At 39.3% G+C, this 25,648-nt stretch overlaps 1 protein-coding gene and 1 non-coding gene across 2 annotated transcripts; both read left to right on the plus strand.

Moving 5' to 3' along the window:
• The first annotated feature begins 1,484 nt into the window (after window positions 1-1,484).
• On the plus strand, window positions 1,485-25,648 carry NDEL1 (nudE neurodevelopment protein 1 like 1). Its single transcript, XM_007952221.2, has 8 exons — window positions 1,485-1,576; window positions 3,161-3,314; window positions 4,347-4,495; window positions 6,621-6,757; window positions 8,954-9,127; window positions 9,703-9,794; window positions 13,786-13,937; window positions 25,555-25,648. Exons 1-8 carry the CDS (start codon window positions 1,491-1,493, stop codon window positions 25,646-25,648), a joined length of 1,038 nt encoding a protein of 345 aa, XP_007950412.2. The 5' UTR covers window positions 1,485-1,490.
• Window positions 11,938-12,027, plus strand: LOC122151199. Its single transcript, XR_006164032.1, has one exon. It is a non-coding gene; the product is annotated as a small nucleolar RNA SNORD88 (small nucleolar RNA).

Here is a 25,648-nt window from a genome sequence, read left to right on the forward strand (position 1 = left end):
AGTCTCTTCTTGTTTCTGTTTCCAGTCATCTAGATTTCCTGTGCCTTAACTTCTCATCTTTGCTTTAGAGTAATTGTTGACCATTTGGTCTCGTATAGATAATTTTTTAAAGGAGCAAAGTACTCATGGGTGATTTGTTTTATGAGCCGATCTGTTATTTAGCTGAAGGGTGGCCTTGGGATAGCTTAAGTTCAAAGTTTAAAGAGTTATCTCAGGGCGATAGTCTCACAGAGTCTTCTAGTTTCAACCAGTCCAGTAAATCTGGGCTTATTAAGAATTTTAGTTCCAGTCCATGTTTTTCTCTTATTCTATCACAATCCATCTGTTGTGACACTGAGCAGAGGTGGCTGGGCACCATTTAGTTCTTCTGGTCTCAGGGTAGGTGAGGCCATGGTTCAAGTAGACAGTTAGTCCTGTAGATGACTTAGTTTCTTCTCTGAGTCTTTGGTTTCTTTCTTTCTTTCCTTCCTCCAAATGAGTAGAGATAAATAGTAGTATCATAGATGACGGCTCACAGCTTTTAAGACCCCAACACTATGTACCAAACTAGGATATAAAACATAAACTTTATAAATTATATTATGCCAGTTGACTGAGTTGTCCCATGAGACTATGGTCCTAAGCCTTCAAACCTGGAAAACCAACCCTATGAGGTGTTTGCTTATGTCTAAGAAGTATCTGTGACTGTGCCCCCAGTGTGGCTTATTACATATATACATATTTATATGCTCACATATGTATGTATATACACATACATATTAAAAGAAAACCAAACTCACTGCCATCGAGTCAATTCTGACTCATAGTGACCCCCATTGAGTTTCCAAGGCTGTACATCTTTACTGAAGTAGATTGCCTCATCTTCCTCTCAGGGAGCAGCTGGTAGGTTTGAACCACCAACCTTCTGGTTAGCAGCGAAGTGCCTTACCCACTGTGCCACCAGAGCTCCTTTCAAATACATATAGATACATCTGTATATGCACATATGTACACATATATATGTATATTTATGTATGTATATAACTTTATATACATTTTTTTTGGTTGTTGGTGGTGGGGCTGCAAAATTATGTTTATCATATCCTTTACCAAAAGTGTCTTTTTCCTTGTGGTCTTGAGTTCTTGCTGCCCAATATGGATGTTGTTGTTGTTGCTTGAATCAATTTTGGTTTAATCTAGTAGCTATTATTGAGTATCTGCTATGTAGCAGGCATTGTGTTAGGACAGAAATGAGTAAAAATAATACACAGCCTAACGGAACACAGAACCAAAAACCAAACCTCATCCACAATATTGGTGGTCTCAGAGAATGGTACAACGAAATGATTTATTAATTAGTTAACCACGTATAGCCTCTTTTATGTGTAACTCCCTCCAAAATGCTGCAGATTTAGAGTTGTCTCTGATTTTATATATTTTTACTCAGATTCCTGTGTTCTCTATTTAATTTATAATAGCTTGTCTTTAATATTTTACAGGCTTTCTTGATCATGGATGGTGAAGATATACCAGATTTTTCAAGTTTAAAGGAGGAAACTGCTTATTGGAAGGAACTTTCCTTGAAGTATAAACAAAGGTACTGTTGACAAGCATGGTAAAAATAGAGGAGGGCATTTGGAATACATCATGGCTAGCTTGTGCTTCTTTTTTTAAAAAAACATAAAGCTAAGTTTAGGGTTTCAGGGTAAGAGTTAGGATTCTAGAAATAATCATAACATTGCTTGTGTTTAAATAGTATAAAAATGCCATAAATCTTTGTATTTATGAAAATTTTTAGAATAGTAAGAAAATTTACTGTCATTTATGATTTCTTCTGGTGACTGACCACATTTTATGCTTATAAATAGACTTGGCCATCTTTGGTCTTTTGTATATACATTGATTCTGCCTCATCATTTTGGCCATTTAGAGATTCTACTAAGCTGTTTAGGTCTCCATTCAACAGACTTTATTTCTCTTCAGTGTCTGGAAGCCAGCAAAGCTTTGTGGGAGGGAGAAGACCTTCAGGGGTATGGAGCAAGATAGAAAATTTTATTTATTTTACTGACTTGGAAAACTTACAGATAGTAACCTTTTATGCACCAAAACTTGGCTTAGTTTTTTTTTTTTTAACGGAGTCTTTCTAAAATACATATTTTCCCATTTTAGTTAACAGAGTTTACTAAGCCTTATCAAACCTTTTATTTCGTGGTTATCGCTGAACTCAGTTATTATAATGTGCTGGTAGTTATAGAAGGTACATGTGTGAGGCAGGGGTTCTGAATAATTTTTTGTGCCATTTTTGCCTTAATAGGCTTAGGAAGCCTATGGACCCCTTCTCAGAATCATGTTTTTAAACGTATAAGTTAAAGAATAGAAACCAGTTACACTGAAAGACAATTTTCTAAATATTAAACTGATTTTTGGTATAGTAATAATGTGCTGCTTTATTAATGCATCAAATAAAAAGGTCTAGGGGTAAGTGTTATAGCTGCTGTAATTTTGAGATAGTCATGAGAATGAATAAATGATATTTACAGACATCTGCAAGAACTCTATTGGGGTGTGGAATATCTGTGATCTCTCTTGAACACAATTGAAGGAGGTGCAGAATTTCAGTTACTTTAGTGAAAATAAAGATGCTGTCCTCCTCCCCAATTAGAGTTCCTAGATCCCAGTCAGTTCAAATTCTATAGAGGAAGAAGTTAATGATAACTAATCCACATATAGACTTAACTTTTCGTAAATATTGTAATCACTGAGTTGTGAGCCCTTTTTGGGGCTTATAACTAATTTTTATGGAACTCAGAATTTATAGAGTTAAGAAATGCAAACCAAATTGTCTTTATTTTTTAGTAGAATCTGTATAGTAACATTAAGAAGCCCTAGCAGTGCAGTGGTTAAGCTCTTGGGTGCTAGCCAGAAGGTTAGGAGTTCGAACCTATGAGCTGCTCTGTGGGAGAAAGATGTCGCAATCTGCTTCTGTAAATATTTACAGCCTTGGAAACTCTATCTTATAGGGTTGCTATGTGTTGGAATCAACGACATAGCAGTAGGTTTGGTTTTGGTTATAGTAGCATTAGCATCTGGTCTGAAATAATTGAACTGATACATATTCATCTTCAACATGATCCTTGTGGTTCGTACTCTAACTTATCTTTCCCACTTTGTTTCTCATTAGCTTCCAGGAAGCTCGAGATGAGCTAGTTGAATTCCAGGAAGGAAGCAGAGAATTAGAAGCAGAGTTGGAGGCACAGTTAGTCCAGGCTGAACAAAGAAATAGAGACTTGCAAGCTGATAACCAAAGATTAAAATATGAAGTGGAAGCATTGAAGGTAATTGTGGCAGTGGAAGTGGTATCTAAAATGTTGGGTTTTATTAAAATGAGAAATCTTTTTCAGGAGGAATGTCAGAGCAGTAGGCAACAAGGAGAATATGAAAAGAGGCTTAACGTTAGTTTTTGAAAAAAACAATTTTTTTTATGGAACAGAAGAAAGGTTTAGAGTTCAGGGGTTCACTTAGAAACGTCATAGCTGTCCGTTTCCTAGTTATATGTGCCTAACTATAATATTATATTGTGGTTCTTATAATTTTCAAAAGCTGCTTGATTATCTATTTTGACAAGTAGATTACCTCTTTTTGCTGCACTTTCAAATTACATTTATGTGAAATAATTTCATAGTTGGTCACAGCCCCTTCAGTTTTGAAATCTAGTTTGGGTTAGAAAATCCCTTCTAAGAAGGAATTTTCAGGAGTAGATGGATTAACTCCTTTTGTTGCTCTTCACCACCTGCCTTAGCCAAATGCTTGGAAGTGTTCTGTGTCTGGGGGTGGGTAGGTGGGTTTGGAGGTGGGGGAAAACAGACAGGGAATAGAGAATTTGAAAGCTGAGTAGCAGTTTACTTTTCTGTACTTAACCTGGGCTGGATTCCCAGCCTGAGAACCAGAGGTTTTCTCACAAAGTTCACGGTTTTTGAGGGAAGGGTTCATTATTTTATTTAACTTCAGAATGATATTATTAGATTATTATTAGATTTATTTCTGAGAGGAGGATGGTTGATAACCTAAATGGTTTTGAGTCAAGGTACTTAGAATGTGTCATTTAGTTTTAAATATTACAAAAAGTATGGGGACTGTCAACTCAGATGGTGGGTGAATTCTGTGTGTCTTTTGTTTCCCTTGAAGTTGGATTGCACACTTTATTAAGGAAAGTTATAGACTGGGCGATCTACTTCCATAAAGATTTACCACGTTGGAAATGCAAAGGGGGTTGCTGTGATTCTGAATCGACTTGATGGCAATGAGTTTTTTTTTTTTTAGTTCTATGTTAATAACACTTACTTTCCTCCCTATACACATGCCTTCAGGAGAAGCTAGAACACCAGTATGCACAGAGCTACAAGCAGGTCTCAGTGTTAGAAGATGATTTAAGTCAAACACGAGCCATTAAGGAGCAGTTGCATAAGTATGTGAGAGAACTGGAGCAGGCCAATGATGACCTGGAGCGAGCAAAGAGGTAAGCGAGTGATGTGCTTTTTGTTAGAATGAGCAAAGTTGGGAGCAGTTATTAAAGTTCATTTTTAGGCTCACATATCACCCAGATCTTAGTCCCAGAACATTTTCTTTTGGTGTTTCATGTCATCTGCAACTCATTGTTTAAACGGACCGATAATCTTTATCTCCAGAGAAGATTCTTAACCCCTTTCCAAGCTTTTCTCTTCCCAGTTGTCTTCTTCTTTCCTGTACAGTTGTTGCTCCTGGCAATTTTTCTTTAAAACTCATTAATTCCTCCATCATTTCTCTATACTCTATATTCTCAATACTACTACACTTTTCTTAGGTCCTTTCATCGTGCACCTGAATTCTGCAGATTCTTTGCTTGAGGTTTTTACTTCTTTTTTTCATTCTCTTCTATTGAATACAGATCAATTTTCTCAAAATTATTACAATTTTGCTGAACAACCTACAAGGCTTGCACTTATTTTGCCAAGCTTTCATGCATCTATGATTAGTTGTTTCTTAATGGTTTCAAACTTAATACATGTTGCTTTATAATTATTCCTTGGTATCTCTTTCCTTAGTATTTTTTGACTGACTCCTAAGTGGCTGACGTGATGCTAGGGTTGAAATTAGAAAGATAAGCTACTCATTGCCCTGAAGGGGGTGACAGATAGGAACATGTTATATGATAAATACTCCAGTAAATTGAGTACAAGTTACTCCAGGGCGTAGAGAAGGAGCTGTTAAAACTCTCGGGAGAATTGGAGAAGTCTTTGCAGATAGTGGAGAATAGATGTTAACCAGGTAAAGAGAGAGATTGAAAGACAGCCAGGATAGTGCTTGAGGTATTAATGTTTCACTTTCATCTACATATATAAAGACATTGTAGCTGAAGGAGATGAAACTGGAAGGTGGTTGGGCCGGGTTATGAAGAACCTTCGGTACCGTGTTTGAAAATCACTCCGTAGGCAATGGAGAGCCCCTTAAGATTTCCTAAACAGAGAAGTGATACCTGATTTAGATTTGAGAATACTGGGGAATTAGAAGTAGGCAGGAGGAAATATGAAGACCACTGAGGAGTAATCCAGGTGATAGATGAAGATTAGAGATGGGAAAATGGCTTTGATAGACATTTTGGCAGTGGACAGGACTTGATAAAATTGGTCATGGCATTATACTACTAATTTGAGGGCAGGGAATTGTATTTCTGTAGTAGATAGCACATAGTGGATGTATATTAATGTTTATTGAATGACTAAAATGAGAAATGCAAGAAGAAAAGGGTTGGTAGGTTATAATAAGTTTGGTCTTGGTCATGACTTTGAGGTACTGATTCCTTTTAAAGGAATTTAAAAAATTTAGGTTCCTTCCAGGAAACTGAAAACATAAATCTAGTGCTCAGGAGGGAGTTTCCAGCTAGAGGTAGACATTTGGGAGCCATCAGCATGTAGGTCAGTATTTTTCAAAATGTCCTCAGGATCAAGTGTATGTACATGCTGGAAATGCATGGTTCTGGGCTCCATGCTGCACTAACAAAGTTAGAAACTTTGGCATGAGACCTGGGACTTTGCATCTGAAATGTGTTCCTAGTTAATGTTCACATGCTTCAAAACTACTGAAAAATTTTCCTCCTGAAAATGTATACACCTGATTTTATAGCATTTGAAACACCATGGAGACATAAAGTGTGTAATAAATGTCCTTCCTTTTAGGAACTTTAAGGAATTGAGGTGGAGATGTATTGTCGTGTTGTTGTTAGGTGCCGTCGAGTCGTCTCCAACTCCTAGAATGACACACTGCCTGGTCCTGTGCCAGCCTCACAATCCTTGCTGTACCTGAGCCCATTGTTGCAGCCACTGTGTCAATCCATCTCTTTGAGGACCTTCCCCTTTTTTGTTGACCCTCCACCTTACCAAGCATGATGTCCTTCTCCAGGGAACGAATTAAATGGCCCCAAATAATAGTAGAGACACTAAATACCACTGAGGTCAGAAGGGGATGAGATCATTTTCTTTGAACTGGGCCAGGCTAGCTAGGTCAGGAAATGGCAGGAGACAAACTGGTGATTTCCTTTTGTATTAGTTATTTGCACATGTTAGTCATTTAATCCGTGGACTCTTAACTTTTCTTTCTTTTTTTAGGGCAACAATAGTTTCATTGGAAGACTTTGAGCAAAGACTTAATCAGGCCATTGAACGAAATGCATTTTTAGAAAGTGAACTTGATGAAAAAGAATCTTTGTTGGTGTCTGTACAGAGATTAAAGGATGAAGCAAGAGGTAAAATTTGTAACTTAAATAATATTTATCTATTTCCTTATTGTCCTTAAGCCAGAGCACTGAGTAAGCTGAAGGATCAACTTTTTTTAAGCTACACATTTATTTATATACCTTTGCTAGGTATGTAAGTATTAAGTGCTTTTAATTTATTAATCTATTTAACACATCATCAGCTCTATTATTATTCTCCTCATTTTATCGATGAGAAAACTGAGGCACAGCCAGTCTGAGTTTTGTCCAAGATTACATAGCTAGTTAGCTGGAATTCAAACTCTGGTCTGTTTTCCAAAGCCTTTGCCACTGTCACTGTTCGTTTACTGCTTGTTTTTAATTTTTCTTCTACACAAATGGTTTTGTATTATGCACTTAATAGCTTTGTGTACATGTACATATTGCTGTATACATATTATACATACAGTGAATATATACTTTAAAATTTTACCTCTTTCCCACCTTTTTTTTTTTTTTAAATGCATGGTAGAACGCATCATAATATAAAGATAAAAATCACTGCTAGTCCTCTTATTTAGGGAGTTTGGTGTATTTCTTTCTGGTTCATGCCATTAAAACCTGTTTTTCAAATATTCTATTATAGAGTTTTGTTTTGTTTAATGAGCCCTTTATTATTCTTTGTGAATGCTATAATAATGTGAATATAATCCTGGTACTTACTATGTATATACACCATAATATCTTTGATGACTTCCTTAGAACAGATTCTTAGAAGTGGCAAAGGATGTAAATGTTTTTCATGGTTATACTATACATTGTTAAATTACCTTCTAAGTAAGTTGTTACTTTCACACCCCTCTAGCAGCAATTGAGTGTCCTCCTCACTCTCTTTACCAGCACTGTTAATAATAAAAATACATTTTAAAAATTATAAAAATCACCTCATTTGAAAGCTTGAAAATTGGTATCTCATTGTTTTAATCCATGGTTCTTTGATTACTGGTGGTGAAACTTTTTTACTCAGTGTTCATTGACTCTTCAAAATTGTTTCCTCATATCTCTCCCATTTTTTTGAGGGAGGATTTATTCATCTGAAGAGCTTTCATAATTTATATAATGTATATGATATTAACCTCATATCTTTTTTAAAAAATTGTGATTATCTAGGTGGTAAAACATTTGGCATTGCAAAAATCTTTACTTGAACAGTTCAAAAACCCAAAACCAAACCTACTGCCATGGAGTCAATTCAGACTCATAGCGACCATATATGACAGAGTAGAATTGCCCCATAGGGTTTCCAAGACTATAAATTTTTGTGGAAGCAGACTGCCTCATCTTTCCCCTGCGGAGCAGTTGGTGGCTTCGAATTGCTGAACTTCTGGTTAGCGTTCCAGTGCTTTAACCACAGCACTACCAGGGCTCCTTTATATACAGTTCACTTACATAAAATATGTTCATCATGTTCGGTTACCATCGTTCCTAGATTTTTTCATTACCCTTTAACAGAAGTTCAGTGTCCCCACAGCTTTGTGTCTTCCTGCGCCCCTCCCACCTGCCCCCAGGTCACCACTCAGAAACTGTGATCTCTGTACACTTGCCTGTTCTAGACATTTCATCTAAGTGGGGTCAAACCACAGTTGTCCTTTTGCAACTGACTTATTTCACTCAGCATAATGTTTTCAAGATTCATCCATGTGGTAGCATGTATCAAGCTATCATTTTTTAACATAATACTCTGTAGCTTGGTTGCATAACTGGCTTAAAAATTCAATATTTGAAATCAAGAAGAAAAAGTTTTTAACTGTTCTTAATACTTTCTTTCCTAAATAAAATTTTTTATAGTGATAATTGATTTTAAAAAAGAAAAAAAACACAACCATTTTAAACAAAACTGCACTTCCTTGATTTTGCAGCAATTCTATAACCATAGCCTTCCAAAATAAAAGCAAATAAGTTGGTAATGAATGTTTATTTTTGTGTACCTTGGACTCTGTCTGGTTTCTTTTTGTCTACAGACATAGGTTATATAGCATCTTTAAATTCTAAAATATTGTTTGGAAGTAGGATTGTCATTTTTATTATAGCAGATACCTGTGTAAATGAAAGTTGTTAAATAGGAAATTCATTTTTGCAAAGTAGTAATTTAGGAAAAATGTCTTTATGGAATTTCAGCTGCTACTTTGGTTGCTGTATCTGCTGAGGTCCTCTAGTGAGTGTTTATCCCTTTGCCACATTTTGCAGATTTAAGACAAGAACTAGCAGTTCGGGAAAGGCAACAGGAAGTAACCAGGAAGTCGGCTCCCAGTTCTCCAACCCTAGATTGTGAAAAGATGGATTCTGCTGTCCAGGCATCACTCTCTTTGCCAGCTACTCCTGTTGGCAAAGGAACAGAAAACAGTTTTCCTTCACCAAAAGGTTTGTAATATCTTTCTTTTTTGAGGCTGTGGTAGATTATCAATTTAAGGTGGTTTGTTGACAAAGCAGAAAACAAACAGATGATTCCTAAAGCAGAGAATCAATGACTACTTAGCACAGATCTAAAAATTAAAACAATATGCCTATCAAAGTGGGGGAAAAAAAAGAAAAAGATTGATAATATCTAGTGTTACTGAGGACAGTGCCATACAGAGTTGCTGATGTTGCTATGACCTTTTGTGAGAACATTTTGACAGGATCTATTATGATGACAAAAGTGGACATATCCTCTGACCTAGCAGCTCTATTTTTAGAAATCTCTTCTCTAGAAATACTTGTCTAGATGTTACAGGATAGGTGTCCTGGTGTTTTTGTAGTGATGAAACATTGGATATAATCTGGGTATCTATCAGAGAATGGTTAAACTCATTTATGGTTTCTTCACTCTATACGTCATCCTTAGTTTGGAATACTACATTGATTTTACACTGAGTGTTTAGTACTCTCTGACAACAACAAAACCCAAGTTTAAGGGGAACTGCACATGTAATCACTCACCTTTTATTTTTCTCTAGCTATACCAAATGGTTTTGGTACCAGTCCACTAACTCCTTCTGCTAGGATATCAGCACTAAATATCGTGGGGGATCTCTTACGGAAAGTAGGGGTAAGCATTTAATTATTTACCACTGAGTGTTTTCAGTTGCCAGGGTACTGAATTATTTCTTAATTTGAATTCAGGAAAGACAAAAGGATACTTTCTTGTGGTAAAGGCTCTAATTTAGCTGAGAAGCAAAAGCCTCTACTTGCTAGGCCGGGACTGGTCCAGACACGTAATGCGAAGGCGTGGGTCCACTGGAGCCTCTCCAGAAGGCGCTGTGTTCTGAGCTATTAAGCTACAACTTGGGAATTCTTCCTGTTCCCCATTGGTGTTTCTGCATCCTGACTCCTCCATTTTTGTCTACTGTATTTCCTGTAGGACCTGCTGTGTGTTCTTAATCCTGTTCTTTGCTGCTGTCTGCCAGCCTCCTGGTCATTCCCTGACCTTTTATTTTGTATGACTTTAGCATTTGGCCCATGTTATTCGTTTCTACTGTTGGTCTTGGTCAGGTCTTACTATTCCTTGGCTACCTCAACTTAGTGCCCTCTCGGCTTTAGTCTTGTATCCCAGGATAGTTTGGCTGTTCAAATATTTAACTTGTTTTTCTGCTTACTCAGTTTTTTACTCTGAGTAATATGTATTCTTTGGAATTAGGAGTAGTACTCTTTTTTAATATCAGCTATCTGCTTTTCCTTTCTTCCTACTCATCCATGATCCCAAGGCACTAGGTCTTAATTCTTTCCTTTTTTGGTTTATAAATTGATTATTTTGCAATTACCAGATTAGCTCTAAATCTGCATTTTAAGGTGACTCTAACCTTATATATATAAACAACAATGTGCAAAAAATTATTCATATAGTACGCAAAGTAATCTTTTTCAACTCCCCAGGTAACTTTTATTTTACTCTTTTTAATGTAAGAGTTGTATTTACCTCTGTAATTCAAAATAATGCACTTATGTTTCTGTATCTTGATTTACCAACTTTGAGGAAAAAGATGAATTTATCTCACCTCCTCTCAGTTTCTTAATTTTTGTCCTTAAGTTTTTTTTTTATAACTTTAATATATTTAAACCTGTGTTTCTGAATTTATTAGACTGGATCTCAGCTCCTATACTTCTCTTCACTCTTTGTCTCCGTCTCTCTCATTTCTGCCGTCCCATCTTGAACTCAACAACTGATTCTGAAAGTTGAAAATTAGTCGGTAGCAAATGTTATTACTCCATAATCACGGAGGAGGAGGACGTGGCCTTTTAGTTCATTAAAAGAGAAATGTTTCAAGCCTTTTGTTCTTTAACTGTCATTTACTCAAAATCATACCAGGTTTTACTTTGCTTCCTATTTGTGTCATAGCTGACTTGCATGCCTCTTTCTTTTTCCTAACATTTCCAATTACCTTCTTTCTTGTGGCTAGAAGAAACATATGCTTTCTTTGCTTTGTTTCTCCCATTATCCAGATGAATTTCACACCTTGACTGAACACTCCAGTATACGTCTAGGGCTGCTGCACACCTGTCACACTTGAATTCCTCTTCATTACACTGTTAGGTTAGTTCTGCCTATTCCTGCCCCTCCTGTCATCTTCTCTCTTTGCTCCTGATTTGTTTTGCATTAGTGTATGGAAAATTTATTCAGAAATGGTGCATGAAAGTGAAATTTGGAGCCTTACATGATTCATCCATTCAGCTGAAAGTCTGTCTTCCAAACCATCATCCACATCTTTGCTCTGCTGTTACCTGCCAACCTCTCCATGTACCTCTAATGATTTCTTTTTATATTTCTTTATACTGCTTAGTCCACTGACTTGAACTGGAATACCCAACCCCCAAACCTGCATCTTCTTCCACTGAGGAAATCAAGGCCATCTGATTTAAACTTCTTTGATTTCCTTGCTCACCTTCTGTTATAACCCTCCTATTATTACCTCTGTTTGCAGCCATTCTTCCTCTTTGTCTCAGTGGTAGAAGGGTTATATTTCTGCTCATGGCAGATTTCTCCCACTGTTCTTTGGATGCCATTCCTTCCACGCTTCTTATCCTTTATTTCTCCTGTACCTTCAGCGTCTCTCTTTGCTATTTATGTTAATATTTACATCTGATATTAAGTATTACACATTAGATATGATACATAAAATACATAATTTGTGTATTACATATTTTATATGACATATTTTTTTTAATCTGAAAAAGCAAAAATAAAAGTGGTTATTCTTCCCCCATGATGTCCAGCACTGGGCTCTGATCACCCGTGAGGACGCAGTGTTCCCAGGACCTTTGACACCTGGGGATCTGAGGGGCCCTGAATTTACAAAAAAAAAAAAAAAAAAAGCAGTTATTCTTTCCTTTTACTGTACATCTCTCTTTAGCTGTCATCTTGTTGCTTTCTTCCCTTCTCAACTAAGAGTTCTAGAAGTGTCTACATGTGCTATTAACACTTTGACAGCATATATATCCATTCCCTGCTCATTCTAGTCTGGGTGCTAGTCCCTGCTCACACCACTGAAACTGCCCTATCCGGTGGATGCTCTTCTGCCTTAATTTTACTCCAAACAGTCAACACTGCCTTTTTAAAAATTTTTAAATTATGTTCTTCTTTTGCTTCTCTGATGCTGTTTCATGATCTGCCTACCTTTCTGTTAATTGCATCTCCTTCTTTTTGTTGGTTCTTCTTCTGCCTACCCTTTCAGTGTTGGTTCTACTTGGAGTTTTGATCTTACTATTCTCAACCATGGTTTCTCTACCAGTGGAAGTGGGTATCTCCTAAATCGTTATCTGTAGAATCCTCTTCCCCCTGAGTGCTAGGCCCACTGCCTGCTCTTGGATGTCTCACTGATACCTCACACACCACTGGTGCCTGCTCTGTCAGAGATGTCAGCCCATACTTGAATGAATGCATGTGTGTCTTCAATATAGAAATTAATGGCTCTTATTTCTACTTTGTGTATGTTTAACAAGTTCTGAAATAATTCTTATTCAGGAGCTTATTCTACAAGGTCACTAACCTTTCTTCTTTCTTTCTATTGTTATTTTACTAGTTCATTGTATTTTTATCAAAGAAGGAGAAGAGAAAAGTTTTAGTTTGTGTTTATTGCTCTTTCTTAAGAGCACTTACGAAATTATGTGGGGAGGAGTTTCAAATGGGATTCTCAAAGTGAAGTGTCTGTTATCTGGATTGAATTTATCTGTGTACTCATAACCCCTAAGGGTCCAAAACAGAAATGGACTCTGTGTTCTGTCTTTTTTATTTGGTCATGATTATATTTTCCTTTTTTTTTTGGCCTTGATTTGGCCCAAGTGTTTATGGGAAAGGAACAGTTGGTGATGCCTGTATGTGATGGAAATATCAGAGAAACTGCTGTTCTCTTCCTGCCATCTGTTCCTTTGTAGACCCTGGCACTGGCCAGGTGTTGTGGTGACAGGTGCTAAGTAAGGACACCCAATTTAGAGGTAAATCCTAAGGGTCTGATGTCATTTCCAGGTGAATTATTTAATTATGAACAAGATAGCAGTTAGACATTTTACAGTACATTCTTAGAAATAGAATAGCTTTTAATTTTATGTGAAGTGTTGTAAATGCCCTCATGCATTCTGATGTAGTAGAAGAAATACAACTAGGAATCTGTAGAAAGAATTGGCTGCATTAAATTCTCAAATTCTTGGATTCTTTATAGAGCTTGCTCCCCAAAAGACACACACATTCACACAAATCAACTTACCAGCCAGCAGCCCACAACTCAGAAAGAAACAGTGGATGGGGCCCCAGGACCTGGGATCCACCTTTGCCTACCTGTGCCATGGTTTTCTTAGTTGTAAGGTGAAGAGTATACCTGCGTTCCTCAGCAGTACTGAGAGGACTAAATATTCTGAGCTCCTTAAAGCGAATCAGAATATAAACATTTTCTCTTTCTACTAGAAAGATGCTTGATTGTGATTAAATAGCCACCGTTACCAACTGAGAGAGTGTGGTTTCAGTTTTTAAGAAGAAATGGTTTGAAATTCAAATTTTTATGTGCAAGTACTGTTTTGACAACTAAATCATCCCTTCTTCTCTTTTTTAGGCTTTAGAATCCAAATTAGCAGCTTGCAGGAATTTTGCAAAGGACCAAGCATCACGAAAATCCTATATTTCAGGGAATGTTAACTGTGGGGTGATGAATAGCAACGGCACAAAGTTCTCTCGTTCAGGGCATACGTCTTTCTTTGATAAAGGGTAAGTCCTGGAAATTTTAAATGATAATTGTTTGAGTATAAAGTCGCAGATTGTAAGGCAGTTTGTTGAAGCTTTGAACATGTAAACTTAGTTTGATAAACCAACTTGCAGCCTGTTATTATTCACATCTTAGGGGACGTGAAATCTGTTGTTGCCTTAAATTCCCTGTGGAGTCTGTTGCTGTGGGAACCCTAAGCCTGAAGCTTTTGTCCTGGGAAGGAGAGTCTTGAAAGGCAGCCGTGGCAGGCTCTGGAGAGTAAAGATGACTGTGATATGGTCCCTGTTCTCAAGGTGCTTATGGACTAGCAGACTTCCTTAGCAAGTATGCTTCAGGGGTAGAAGGAACCACTGCAATTATGTGTATGCAAACTCTACCACAAGTCTCCTGATGATCTTAAAAAAAATATAAAGCCCTTAAGTATTTAGATACTGGATCAAATACAGATTAGGTACTAAAACTTCTGTATGATATAAAGTAAAAGGTAAATGCTTTCTGTGTTGGTGTCACACACACTTCTTACACGCTGTATTAGTTACTCCTGTGTGCATAAAGGCATGTTTTTATGCATCTGCTGTAGGTTTATTAAACATATTTACAGGATTGTATGCAAATATTGCTCAGCAACATGCCTGTCATGATTTATATTGCTAATATAATGTCAGTATATATTGTTCAACCTCACTTTTTTTTTTAAAAGTGAACATAACTTCAAGATTTTATGTCTGGTAGCATAGTGGCTAAGGCACTTGACTGCTAACCAGAAGGCTGGCGGTTCAAACCCACCAGCCACTCCTCGGAAGGAAGGTTGGGCAATCCTACTTCCGTAGTGATACTGCCTCGGAAACCCAAGGAGGGGTCGCTATGAGTCAGGGCTGACTCGACGGCACATAACAACAACAACAACAACAAGACTAAAACAAGATGAAGGTTAGAACTGGGTCACTTGGCCCTTTCTTTTCTTATTTCCTCCCAGTTGAAAATGCTTGCATTTCTTAATAGCCTACATTCTCTTAGATCTGCAAGTGGGCTCAACACATTCAAGCCTCAACACAATCTTCTTGTCATTTTAGCCTTCTTTCAGAAAATTGGCTTAGTCTGTCCGCCATATCCATTCTACTTCCTGTCGTAATGCTGCTTTTCCCAGGCATAGAGAATCTTTGCACTTCTGTACTGTGCCACTGTGTGGGATTGGTGCTTGCCACCCTTCTTAAAGTCTGGAGGGCTTGAGGAATGTTCGCCATGTTTGTGAGCATATACACAAAAAGGAGCTTTAAAATAAAATAAAATACTGCATGGTTACACTGTCATATTAGTCAGTACCTTAAGTTAGGTAACTAGTTAGGACTGGTGGTTTGGTTGCAACTAAGGCACTTTTGCCCCTGTCTCTGCTTTGAGTAGTAGGGGCAGTTTTGTCAGTTTTTACAAAAGCAATATGGATACAACTCTGAAATTTTCATAATTCCTTAAGAGAGCTTATATTTCTGTTTTCCTCAGTAATTAAGGCACATTCGGGGAAAACCCAATTTGATACACAGTCTATTCTAAAAAGGCTTTTATTGTCCATTCTTGTAGAATTGAGTGTTCTGTTTATTTTTGGAGTATACCCACTTCCTTAAGGGCTTAATCTCATTAAAAGCACATTTAATACATAAATCAGAACTTTTTTCTAACCGTTGAAATTTCTTCGGTGGGGTAAGTATAAAATGAATTTTCCTCAGGTTTAGGTGTTTCTGGCAGACTTGAGGAGAGGCAGTTTTTTACACTGTCGTCATAAATGGAATAGATGGCTATTCCTACGTGAGAGTTGCCATTTCCCCAAAATGATACAGAGGAGGTTAAAGGTCTTTATAAGTATTTGGAAGCAGTGCCTGTTTCTTTTTTCCAGCAGGTTGTAGAGTAGTTATTAGTCTCTATCTGATAGCATTTTCTTGGTGGGCCTTGGGCTCCTCAGGATGTGAGAGCAGGCCTGAAACATAGATGGACTGGTGGGACAGATGCCTTAGAGCATCGTGAGCAAGGAGGGGTAGCACTGCCACTTCAGGTGCCTGCTCCTGTCTCATGAGAGACTGACTTCCACTTGCTTCCTGATGCAGAGCACTAGGAAGAGAAATGCCCAGAGATGACCCACTCTTAGGTAGATACAGAGAATCCAGTGTTACCTGAAGCCCAGGAGTGTCTGCTCTGTTCACCTTCTTAGACTCTGCGAAGCATCCTAGATGCAGGTGTGAGCTGTGATTCCTGGAAATGAATTTCCCAAGAGAAATAGTTGTATTTAGTTTTCACTTAATTAGTACAAATTTTATGTTGTTCTGTTTGTATTAAAAATTAAAGATGCTTTTGTGGGTTGGCCTTTTCTCAAGTGCTTATGTGATAATTGTTTCGTCTATGTGCACACTGAAATAGCAGTCAATTCAGTGCTCAAGTTATCTCTGTCCAGTTGCATATTCCTGAAGATAACTCTTGTGGATTTGGTTGTGTCCCCACTGGGTTGCTGCTTTGCTTTGATTCTGGCTTCCTTCTGGCCTGTCTGGCTTTTGACCTCTGGCCTTCCTGCTGACCTTTTGACTAAATGAAAACCAAGATGGTATATACTGGTTGCAAAAGGAAGGGGGAAAATATCCCATAACCCAGCTCCATTATTAAATCTGACAGTTTTTAAAAAACAAACAAAAATGAACAAAGCCAGTTTTTACAGAAACAAGCACAGAGGTATGGCTTGTAGTTTCAGCCTGAGAAAAATCTCCCCATTTGAAAAGTCTAAGGAGCCTGTCTGTAGACTGTCCACGGTAGTTTTACTAGTGCTGCTGGAGACCTTGGAGGAGGACTGATTGAGGGAAGGAGTTAATCAGGTGTGTGTATGTATGTGTGGGGGGTGCATGTGCATAAATGCATGTGTTTATTGAGTGTGCATGTGTGCACCCCATATTTCCACCTCCCTCCCTCAAATTCTTCAGGAGCAGTGGAGCCATACTACGTGAGGAATATGTCTTAACTATAGCTAGGTATTTAACATACCTAATAAACAGAATTAAGGGGCTCTAGTGGCATGGTGAGTAAGGCATTGCAACAAAACATAACGCACTGCCGTTGAGTCAGCTCTGACTCATAGCGGCCCCTCCTTGGGTTTCCGAGGCAGTATCATTATGGAAGTATAATTGCCCAGCCTTCCTTCCAAGGAGTGGCTGGTGAGTTTGAACCACCAGCTTTCTGGTTAGCAGTGAAACACCTTGGGTACTACAACACCAGAGTAGCTAGTAAGGCATTTGACTGCTAAATATTTAACTTCATGGTATTCAAAAATATTTTGCAAAATCTGGTTATTGGAAGGTTTCATGGGATCAGGATTGCATCTAGTCTGGTTTCTGCTCACCCCTAAAACATGTGCTGCTTTCCCTTCCTCCCAGGTGTTGCTGTGTTTCTCCATCCACCAATAGCTCTTCATAGCACTCCTCTAAAAGGCAGGCATTTTGAGTGGAGTATAGTCACTTGAGTTTTCTCCAGAGCATTTTTTTTTCTCTCCGTTACTATAATTTAGTTTCCCATGTCTCACTTGCCATGTTTTTTTTTGGTATGCCCATTTGATTTCTTTTGGGCTGTGTGTAAGCAGGCTGTGTATAGGGCACAGTGTAAAAATAGTATTTGTGTTACTGTTTAATGTTTTTTTCCTTTTTTTTTTTTTTATCAGGCAAGAAAAAGTCATATTCCCCACGTTGTTCATGGGTAACTGAATTTATTTGCTGTGCTCTTTCTCATTCTTTCAATCATGGTGTGTGGCAGAAGACACATTAACTGAAACTGGTTTTACTAACTGCATGGGGCTGACTCAGCTTTAACCAACTTCCAGCCCATGAGTGAGCGTTCAAGTTCCTATTTGATGTGGCTGTACAGGCAGTCCCTGGGTTATAAACATCCGATTTGTATACAACCCCTAATTATGAACCAACCTTCATAACGCCTATTATATTAAAATTTTGAGGTACATAGAATCAATGGCTCATAATAACAAATGGATGCTATGTTGTGACACACATCAAAACATTATTATTATTATTACTATATTATTATGTTAAAGATTTTTTGTGTATCTGGAAGTATTTCTTTAATATTTTTTATGCAGAAGGGTACACTATATACAACGATAAACATTTGACTAACTGATGTTATGATATGAACTATATCTGACTGTTCCAATTTACTTAAAGACAGATTTAGGAACTGAATTCCTTTGTAATATGAGGACTGCCTGTATAGCATTATTATTAGTTCAGCTGTTCAAAGCAAAACCACATTAGTTACAGTGGTCCTGGGACAGTTGTGGATAGAGTGACTGGTAGCCTCCTGATGTAGGGTGGGGTGCTGTAGTGATGGGGCCAGGAGTCCAGGTGGGAGTTGAAGGTCCCTGTTAGGCCCTGGGATCACATCTGACTGTCTTCGTGGGCCTGGGTTTCTTCCTGTTACCCAGTGTCTTCTGTTTTCTTAAGTCAGGCATTAAAGATAGTGGAGCCTTGTTGGGGGTGGGGAGTGGTTATTCCTTTGGGCTCATGCTAGTATTCTTAATGGAAAGTGGAGTGATAGTTGGGGCCCTTCCATTTCAGAAATGCTTCTCAGCTTGCAGAGCCTGGGCTGGGGACTGTAGCTCTGAGCTTCCATCTAAATAAGGAGGCTGAGGGTGTGGAGTGTATCTGTGTGCTCATCTGAATTTGCTCTAGGCCACCCTTGTCTTTTTTCCTACACCCCCTCAGATGTGTCCATCCTTGCTTCTTTGAAAGACTTAGAGTTTTCATCCTTTCTGTTGCATTAGATTTATTGTCTGACTAGTTTATAAATGTATTTCTTTCTCCTTTTTGCTTCTTCTCTTGCCATTTTATAAGGAGTTTTGGTGGTGTAGTGGTTAAGGCATTTGGCTGCTAACCAAAAGGTTGGTGGTTCAAACCCACCAGCCACTTTGCAGAAGAAAGATGAGACAGTCTGCTTCTGTAAAGATTTACAAGCTTGGAAACTTAATGGAGGTCACTATGAGTCGGAATCCACTCAGTGGCAGTGAGTGAGTTGTCATTTTATGACTCATCTTAGCACCTTTTCTTAGCTGGTGGTGGTAAGATGAAATCTCATAGCTTTTGGAACCCTTTTTACATAGATGAGTCCCAGAGCTGCCTGTTCTTTCTCCATTCCACCCTGGGTTGTCTACTGGGACATTTCCCTTTGGCTCTTTTGCTGCTCCCTGAAGCCAGATGTGGTGCATAGGGAGAAGTTTGTTCTCTCGGAATCCTTCCCTGATGCACAGCTCCATAGTTCCCTGAAATGACCTCCCTAGACTGATAATCCCACCTACAGGGCCAGCTTTATTCTTCTAATCATTTACTTGCCATTTTTTGACTCAGAAGAGTACTTGGTGGGACCCAAGTACATTGTTCATTCTCTCTCTACTGCACACACCTTCAAATCAAGAGTTCCCATTTCTGTCCACACAGAGAAACTACTTTTCAAGTTTCTTTTTCTCCCTTTGTGTCATGGATTGCACTGCTTATTTGTCCTGACTGGAGCTGACCTGCATTGGGAGCAGCAACATAGTTGCTCACCAGGGTTAATTGAATGACCTCTGCCCAGGAGAAGACTGGGGAAGGGTAATAGCCTGGGAATCTGGGGTAGGCTATGGGCCTGACTGCCTATTGGCAGGCTTGCTAGGTGACTCATGTTAATGACCGGGCCTTCTCTTGCTTTGGTTTCTTCATCCGTATAGCAGTGGGATTGAACTTGATGTTCTTTAAAGACCCATAAAGCTGGAAAATGCCAGAATCCCAGCCTAATCCTATGTGTGGAGCCATCCTCATAGTTGTTGCTTTTGTTTTCTTCCATGGAACATGCTCCACGGGCTTTCTGTCATCCAGCTACTTGCTTTCTGCCTAGTATTGGGGGCTGTCTCCAGTCCACTTGCCTGGCTGTCATGATCTATGAGGACAGAGAATCTGAGTATACACATTTAGGGTGAGGCCATTTGTGAGACCTGCCTATTTCTCTCTGAGGCCTTGGGGACTCAGACTAGCCAGATAAATGACAAATGGGGCTACAGTAGCAAATGTTTCACTGCTATTCATAGGTTTTCAGTGGCTAATTTTCAGAAGTGGACCACTTGTTCCTTCTTCCTAGTCTCTCTCGGTCTGGAAACTTTGCTGAAACTTATCCACCCTGGGTGACCCTGCTTTTATTTGAAATACTGGTGGCATAGCCTCCAGCATCACCGCAACATGCAAGCTACCACAGTAGGACAGACTGACAGGCCACAGCTGGAAACAAAGAAGCTTTGGTAGTTGGAAAACATGGCTTTGGTGACAGAAATGACACCAGAGATCACATGATAGTATTTTGCAAGACCAACAACTTATTCATTGCAGATACCTTTTTTTTCAACAACATATGTGGCAACTATACATGTAGACCTCACCAGATGGGATATGCAGGAATCAAATCAACTACATCTCTGGAAAGAGACAATGGAGAAGCTCAGTTATCATCAGTTTGAAGAAGGTCAGGGGCTGACTGTGAAACAGACCATCAGTTGCTCCTATGCAAGTTTAAGTTGAAGCTTAAGAAAATTGTAGAACAAGTCCACAAAAGCCAAAATAAATAAAGGAAGCAAAAGGCCATTAAAAAGACAGGAAAGAAAGAAAAGGCCAAATTGGATGTCAGAAAAGACTCTGAAACTCATTCTTGAACAGAGATTGGCTACAGTGAATGGAAGAAATGATGAAGTGAAAGAGGTGATAAGATTTCAAAGGGGTTAGCTCAAGAAGACAGAGTAAAGTATTACAATGAAATGTTCAAAGACCTGAAGTCAGAAAAACACAGAAAAACACACAGCATTTCTCAAGCTGAAAGAACTGAAGAAAAAATTTAAGCCTTGAATTGCACTATTGAAGGATTCTATGGGCAAATAAATAAATAAACAAATTCCATCCAGAAAGCATCTAAAGAAGATGGAAAGAATACACAGTGCCACAGTACCAAAAAGAATTGATTGACTTTCAGCCATTTCAGGAGGTTGCATATGATTAAGAACTGATGTTATTGAAGTAAGAAGTCCCAGTTGCACTGAAGGAATTGGCAAAAAACAAGGCTCCAGGACTAGGTAGCATACCTGTTGAGATGTTTCAACAAATGGATTCAATGCTGGAAGTGCTTTTACTCATTCTGCCAAGAAATTTGGGAGATAGCTGCCCGGCCACCCTTCTGGAAGAGATCTGTATTTGTGCCCTGTGGTAGTTAAGGTTATGTGTCAACTTGGCTGGGCTGGTTTTGAGTGGCTGGGCAGCTGGATGTGGTTATTCCCCATGATGAAAGTGATAATTAGCTCTATGGTGAAATCTGCTGTGAGCAGCTGAGTGCCTGCCTTAGGGATGTGGTCTGCTTCCCGTATATAAGAAGATACTTTGAGAAAGGTCTATGAACTTTTTGGCACATTGAGTTCTGCATCTGGCTGAGTCATTAGTGAGTAGCCTGCCACATTGTCCGCTGATCTTGGGACTGTTGCTGAACTTGAACTAGTGGCTTGTCGTGTTGCTTGATAATCTTGGGACTGTGCCATTTTATCTCTTGACTTCGGGTTTGTCAGCTTCAGCAGTCAGCAGATGTGTGAATTAAGAGACACCTCCAGCTGCAGTGGGCTGGGAGCAAGAGGCAGAGCTGAAGCCCAAGGTCGAGGGACTTTTACCCAGCCCCTAGAGCTGCCACTTTGAACTTGGACTTCTAGCCTCCTAAACTGTAAGAGAATAAACTCCTGTTTGTTAAAGCCACCCACTTGTGGTATTTTCTGTTTGAGTGGTATAAAAGGGCCAAAACATGCCCATTTCAAAGAAAAATGATCAACAGAATGCAGAAATTATCCAACAATACCCTAAATATCACACACAAGTAAAATTTTGCTGAAGATGATTAAAAAATGACTGCAACAGTGCATCTATTGGGAACTGCCAGAAATTCAAGCTGGATTCAGAAGAGAACATGGAATGAGGGATATCATTGCTGATGTCACATGAGTCTTTACTGAAAGCAAAGAATACCAGAAAGAGGTCTACCAGTGTTTTATTGACTATACAAAGACATTCAACTGTGTGGATGGTAACAAATTATGGATAACATTGGGAATAATGGGATTTCCAGAACACTTAATTGTGTTCATGAGAAACCCGTACATAGACCAAGAGGCAGTCCTTTGAACAGAGCATGGGATTTGCTGCGTGGATTAATAACAGGAAAGGTATGTGTCAGGGCTATATCTTTTCACCACACTCATTCAGTTTGTATTTTGAGCAGATAACTTAAGAAGCTGGACTATATGAAGAAGAATGCGGCAGCAGTATTGCAGGAAGGTTCGTTAACAACCTGCAATATGCAGATGATACAACCTTGCTTGCTGAAAGTTGAAGAAAACGTGAAGCATTTACTGATGAAGATCAAAGACTACAGCCTTCAATAGGGATTACATCTCAATTTAAAGAAAGCACAACTCCTCACAACTGGACCAGTAAGCAACATCATGATAAATGGAGAAAAGACTGAAGTTGTCAAAGATTTCATTCTACTTGGATCCATAATCAGTGCCCATGGAAGCAGCAGTCAAGAAATCAAAGGATGTATTATTGCTTTGGGCATATATGCAGAAGACTTCTTGAATGTGTTAAAGAGCAAAGATATCTCTTTGAAGAATAAGACGTGGCTGACCCAAATCACTGTCTCTTTAGTAGCCTCATACGCATGTGAAATTTGGACAGTGAATGAGGAAAACCATAGACGAATTGGTGCATTTAGATTGTGGTGTTGGTGAAGACCAGTGAATATACTATGGACTGGACTGGCAGAAGAACAGAAAATCTGCCTTGGAACAAGTACAACCAGAGCACTCCTTAGAAGCCAAAATGGCTAGACATCATCTCTCATACTTTGGCCATGTTATCAGAAGGGACCAGTTCCTGGAGAAGGATATCATGCTTGGTAATAAAGTAGAGGGTCAACGGAAAAGGGGAAGACTCAATGAGATGAATTGACACAGTGGCTGTGACAATAGGCTCAAGCATAGAAAGTACTGTGAAGATGGCGCAGTACCAGGCAGTGTTTCGTTCTGTTGTGTATAAGGTCACTGTGAGTGGAGCTGACTCAACTTCTTGTTGACCTAAGAACAATAGTGGCAAACAGGATGGGTCCTGCCACTGGAAGAGGCACACACACACAGCCTTGGGGAGAATAGGGGAGGATGAGAAAAAGTTTTTAAGTGTGATGCTGCTTAAAAATTAGACTGGGCCCAAAAAGAAAAGGGATAAGGCCCATGCTGTGATCCAGATATTCATTCTTAAAGTAGAAATGGTGGAACAGGGAGAAGCTTACATGTGCCAGAGCCCCTACTGTGGTCTTAGCCTGTGTGTGGCAGGCTTGATTGCAAACTAGAAATATGTACTTACTTATATGAAGGTTAGTTTCTTCAACAGGGCTCTGAATCCCACAGGTTTAGACATTAACTCTGTTTCTTCAAAGAAGTTGGGTTATTTGTCAAGTCCCTCTCATGCTTATTTCTCTGTGAGCTTACCCTTACCTCTTTAGTGTACAAAACAGTTCCTTTTTTTTTTTTTTTAAATTTCATTGTGATTTAGGTGAAAGTTTACAGAGCAAATTCATCTTCCATACAGCAGTTCACATATACTTTGTCTCATGACATTGACTGTAATCTCCCATAATGCAACAGCTCTCCACCCATTTCCTCCCCATAGTTACCTCTTCCCTGTGCCCTTCCATCCCATGCACTCCTGCCCCCCGAGCTGTCTCCTGTGCATACACAGCCCTTCTGTTCTCCCCGTGATTGATATCTACCTAATATAAATGTTCACCCCATATGCCTGTCTTTCAAAATAGTTGTCTTTGTGGGGAACATGCATGTCTGCCCTTTTCTTTTAAGGGAACCTCTCTACCTGATCTATATTTAACTCCCAGGACCGCTCTAATGAATGGGTGGGCACAGTGGTGGGCAAGTATATGAAGACTGCATCTCCCAGATTGCTAGTAGGACAAAGCTTCCTAGGACGTTTCTCAGTAAAGAAGGCTGAAGTGGCCTCCTGAGAGAGGTGCCAGGTCTTGCACTCACTCCCTGGCTGCTTCCTGAGGCTGTACTACCAGGAGGTGGGGCTGGGCTGGGCTCTCGGCATCACTGGGCCACGGGTGCTGGGTCTCAACTGCAGGCTCTTCTTCCGGGCTGGCCTGTCACTCTGGTTCTGCAGAGAAGCCTATCCATCTGGCTTTGCTTACTAAACAGTTTTAAAAACCTGTTTTTTCCCTCTTATTAAGATATGTATGTGTGCTGTAGGAGATTTATAAAATAATAAAGTATAGTGATACTGCCTCGGAAACCCAAGGAGGGGTCACTATGAGTCGGGGCTGACTCGACGGCAAATAACAACAACAACAACAATGAAACAAAACCCACATTCAGAGGGAAGAGAAGTAACTATTGTTAAGTTTGCCTTCTAGGATATACATGATTTATGTATGTGTGTGTATATTTACACATCTACATATCCACACACATACCCACCCACTCATACATTCTATGCATATAGTAATGTCTGTCTATGTAAGATGCTATAGTCTAGGATCTATAGAGCAAAGATCTCACTCTGAAGACTAAGGTACGCCTGACTGAAGCCATGGTATTTTCAGTAGCCTCATATGCATGCGACAGTTGGACAATGAATAAGGAAGGCCGAAGAAGAACTGATGCATTTGAGTTGTGGTTTTGGTGAAGAACTCTGAAAAACACCATGGACTGCCAGAAGAACAAACAAATTGGTCTTGGAAGAAGTACAGCCAGAATGCTCCTTAGAAGCAAGAATGGCCAGACTTCATCTCACATACTTTGGTCATATTGTCAGAAGGGACGAGTCCCTGGAGAAGGATATCAGAGGGTTAGTGAAAAAGAGGGAAGACCCTTAATGAGATGGATTGACACCGTGGCTGTGACAATGAACTCAAGTATAGCAAATTTTGTGAAGATGGCTTAGGACCAAGCAGTGTTTTGTTCTGTTGTGCATAGGGTCACTATGAGTCAGAGCTCACTTGGTAGCACCTAACAACAAGTCTAGTATCTGGAATATGCATTGCTTCCTTTTTTCCTCATATCAGTGAACATACAGAGTTTGGTAACTTGCTGCTTTTTCCACTTAGCCTTAATGCTGAATATTCTCCCATGCTATTAACATTTATGTAGAGTGTTTTTAATGGCCGTACATTTCATCATTTAGGGTTAACCATATATGTATATTTTTAAAATTTCATCCTCTAGGCATTGAGGCCTGCTCTATAGGAAGAAAAGAGTTAGGAGGGTGGCTGCAGAGGCCCATGTGATGAATTTACTGAGAGGGGATCCCATGGGCCTGTCACCCCAGGCCTCCTGAACTCTTTGTCCTCTGACCACCCTACTTTATAGGCAGTGACTCACCCTTGGGCCACCAGGATTCTCCTGTGGGCCAGGAAGAGGATAGTTTTAGAGAACAAATGAATTTCTCACTGTGTGTAGAGTGACTTTAAATGACAGTCTTTCTTCTCCCCCCCTTCCTTTCTCTGGTCACCTCACAGGGCAGTAAACGGCTTTGACCCAGCTCCTCCTCCTCCAGGTCTGGGCTCCTCGCGCCCGTCGTCAGCACCAGGGATGCTGCCTCTCAGTGTGTGA

The sequence above is a fragment of the Orycteropus afer genome, unplaced genomic scaffold (genome assembly GCF_000298275.1).
Source record: "Orycteropus afer afer isolate SDZICR_OR568_19922 unplaced genomic scaffold, OryAfe1.0 scaffold00330, whole genome shotgun sequence".
NCBI classification, from domain to species: Eukaryota; Metazoa; Chordata; class Mammalia; order Tubulidentata; family Orycteropodidae; genus Orycteropus; species Orycteropus afer.